The sequence below is a fragment of the Myotis brandtii genome, unplaced genomic scaffold (genome assembly GCF_000412655.1).
Source record: "Myotis brandtii unplaced genomic scaffold, ASM41265v1 scaffold426, whole genome shotgun sequence".
Taxonomy (NCBI): domain Eukaryota; kingdom Metazoa; phylum Chordata; class Mammalia; order Chiroptera; family Vespertilionidae; genus Myotis; species Myotis brandtii.
In genome coordinates, this window is record NW_005366314.1 from 522,688 (window position 1) to 525,903 (window position 3,216).

At 63.9% G+C, this 3,216-nt stretch overlaps 1 protein-coding gene across 1 annotated transcript in view; it reads left to right on the forward strand.

Moving 5' to 3' along the window:
* IL31RA (interleukin 31 receptor A) overlaps nt 1-2,439 on the forward strand; it is a 21,561-nt gene extending 19,122 nt beyond the window's left edge. Inside the window, exon 15 of the mRNA XM_014546035.1 lies at nt 846-2,439. Within this exon, the coding sequence (XP_014401521.1) occupies nt 846-1,729 (884 nt within the window). The 3' untranslated portion in view covers nt 1,730-2,439. The remainder of the gene's footprint in view (nt 1-845) is intronic.
* Nucleotides 2,440-3,216: the final 777 nt, after the last annotated feature.

A 3,216-nucleotide genomic window follows, 5' to 3' on the forward strand; every position in this document is an offset into this window, starting at 1 on the left:
TTCTGGGCTGGGAAAGGTGTCCTCACACTAAGGCAGGGCGTGCCAGCGAGTGGCTCACACGCAGAAACCTCCTTTCTCATTCGCTTTAAACTGGAAACGGTTCTGGAAATGTTAAGGCTGAATTTCTTCAGTAAAAATAAGCCCAATCAGATAGAACCTTCAAATCCTTACCATCGAAAGCTTGTTTCCGGCAGTTCTTGGTGCAGGAGGTTTAATATTAGCCTCTGCTTCAACTCGGAAGTCTCAGTTGAGCATGGCATTTAACTGCGGACATTGCAGAAATCACTTTTACTGAGTTATTTTAGTTATTGTTTCGATTTCTGTCTTCTCCCTCCTTTAGCATGACCTGTTTGTTTTCCTACTTATTAAAAGTCACCGGGACAGTGAGCTCACAGGCGATGCTGCCCGGCACCTAAATGCTTCCGGAAGGATCTGTAGGTCTAACTGGGGCGGGGCCTGGGGCAGGGGCGGGGCCTGGCCATGCACAGATGACGGGATGACATCGTCCTGCCAGGGGCCACCTTGAGTTTCGGGTGACGTGGGACAAGCCGTTGACTTTGTGATCATGGTTTTCCATATGAAAGCGTTCGGTCATGCTCTCCTCGGAGCTGGGTGTGCAGAGGATTGTGGGAAATAGCCTCCAAGGGTCTAGAAGGAGAAGTTGTTGGAAGGCAGTGTGTTCCTTCTCAGGAAAGGGGCCAGGCTGTTACGGACGGGCACGCGGGGGTGAGGGGCCTCCACGCTGGTCTCTGGGAGGAACGGGGGCTTGGGCATGGGGTGTCCCTGCCCAGTGAGCCTTGGTTACTCCTCTTTAGCCCCCAGATGACCCCTGGGTGTCCCTTCTCTTTTCCAGGATAAGCTGCACCTGAGGGAGGTCGATGATGCCGTGAGCGCAGAGGACAGGATTCTCAAGCCCTGGGCTGCCCCCAGAGACCTCATTGACAAGGTGGTGGTGAACTTCGGAAATTTCCTGGAAGAGGATTCCGCAGAGGAGGCGGAAAAGGGCCAGGAAAACATCCTGGGAGGGGACAAGAACGAGTACGTGATCTCCCCTTTCAGGCCTTACTGTCTCCTGGAGCCGCTCACTGCAGCCGAGGCTCTGCCCACTGCTGCCGAGGCCCCACCCACTGCAGCTGAGGCCCCTCCCACTTCAGCTGGGGGCCCGCCCACTTCAGCTGAAGTCCCTCCCACTGTAGCTGAAGCCCCTCCCACAGCATCCAAGGCTTCTCCCACTGCAGCCAAGGTCCCGCCCATGGCAGCTGAAGTCCCTCCCACTGTGGCTGAGGTCCCGCCCATGGCAGCCAAGGCTCCTCCCACTTCATCCCAGGCTCCGCCCACTGCAGTCGAGGCTCTGCCCACTGCTGCCGAGGCCCCACCCACTGCAGCTGAGGCCCCTCCCACTTCAACTGGGGACCTACCCACTTCAGCTGAAGTCCCTCCCACTGTGGCTGGGGTCCCGCCCATGGCAGCCAAGGCTCCGCCCACTTCATCCAAGGCTCCGCCCACTGTGGCCGAGGTTCCGCCCAGAGAGCCCCAGTGCCTGCGCTCTGGCAGCTGGGAGGGCACCTGCCCAGAAGCTGAGGAGCGACTTCTCCCTTCTGCCCAGCGCCCAGGGCCCGCCAGCCCCTGCGAGGAGGGGGTGCTCAACCCGTATCTGAAAAACTCGGTGACCACCAGGGAGTTTCTCGTGTCCGAGGAGCTTCCAGACCAAACCAAGAGAGTCATCTAGAGGCCGCACCCGGTGTCCCTCTGCGCCGGGCGACCTGCAGGGCGGCGCCCCAACTGCATCTTCACATCCATCTGCTCACATCGCCTGCCTCTGAGCGCGAGCGGCGCAGAGGCGACCCCCAGAGGGAGAAGGGGTGCGGAAGCCCAGCACTTGGTCCAGGAAAAGCCCTGTCGTTCCTTTTGCTCCGACAAGAAGCTCCTGCGGAGGCCAGGACAGCCCGGCTTGGAGGACGGGGGCCCAGTGGCCGTGTCTGGCCTTTCCTGGGGACGGTCAGGGTCACGGCCTGGGGGCCACTCCTCAGAGCCCAGGCACGTTTTCCCGTGGCCAGGGCAGTGGTCTCGGTGGCTCCGGGGGAGGCTGATGGAGGGAGCGTCTCCCATCACCACAGCCTCCCGGGCCGCGGCCGCCCCCCCCCCCCCCCCCGAGTCCTCGCTGATGCCTGTCCCTCAGCACGTCCCCCCGATGTGGCCGAGGCTCCTTGTCGCCCGGTACGTCTCCAGGTCCGCAGCACCCACAGCCCCGGCGCTGCCAGATCACCGGTGATTCCTGGGCACGGGCTCCTGGCGGGGCCAGCAGGTCTGTCCCGTCTCCAGGCCACTGCCCAGCGCAGAACTCGTTCCCAGGGGCCCCTCTGCCCCCCATCTTGCCCCGAAACCCAGGGTAGAAAGACACCCCCATTCCAGGGGCTTTGCATTGAACCTCAGCTGACTCAGTGCCGGGCACGCTGGTGGACACACCCTCGGGGCCTCTGCCCAGGACAGCTGCTGCCTCCACAGCAGGCCCTGCCTGTGCCAGTGGAGCCCGGAGCTCGGACCCCTGGCAGTCAGGGGCCCCAGAGCCTCTGTGCACACGGCAGGGGTCAGCTGCCCTGACCGGGGACTGGGGTTGGCGCTGGGCTGCAAGGACGGCAAATGCGGCTGCCGTGTGGCCGGAGGCTGGTGGCATGTTCTCCCGGGAGGGGCGCAGTCCCAGGGGCAGGGCCTCTCAGCCACCCGCTCAGCTGCGCAGACACGTCACTCACGTTCCCGCCTCTGGAACCAGTTCCTGGCCCAAGGCCCTGGCCCTGGCGGTGACGCGGCCCCGGGGGGATGCCCAGTGCTCACGTCTGTGACTCGGGCCGTGTGTTCTGGGGCCGATTCTGAGGGGTCAGTGGAGGGGCTGGAGTGTGTCCAGGGGGTGTCTGCCCAGGGCTGGTGTCGGCTGTGCCTGGGGCCCCGCCTGCCCTGGGAGTCACCGGCCACTCTCTGCACCAGTGGCCGCGCCCTGGCCGTGGGCACAGACCAGAGGGGCCGCTGTCCCAAAGCACTCCATTCCCCGCCAGCGCCCGCAGTCTCCTCCCGGCTCCCAGGACAGCGCTGGTCCGCAGGGAGGGGCCGGGCAGGCACTGGGACCCCCACAGCTCTGGGGCCAGAAAGGGACCAAGCAGCGGTACCCCGACGCTGGGCTGTGGTGGGCTCTCCCCTGGCCCCACCCCCACAGTGTGACCA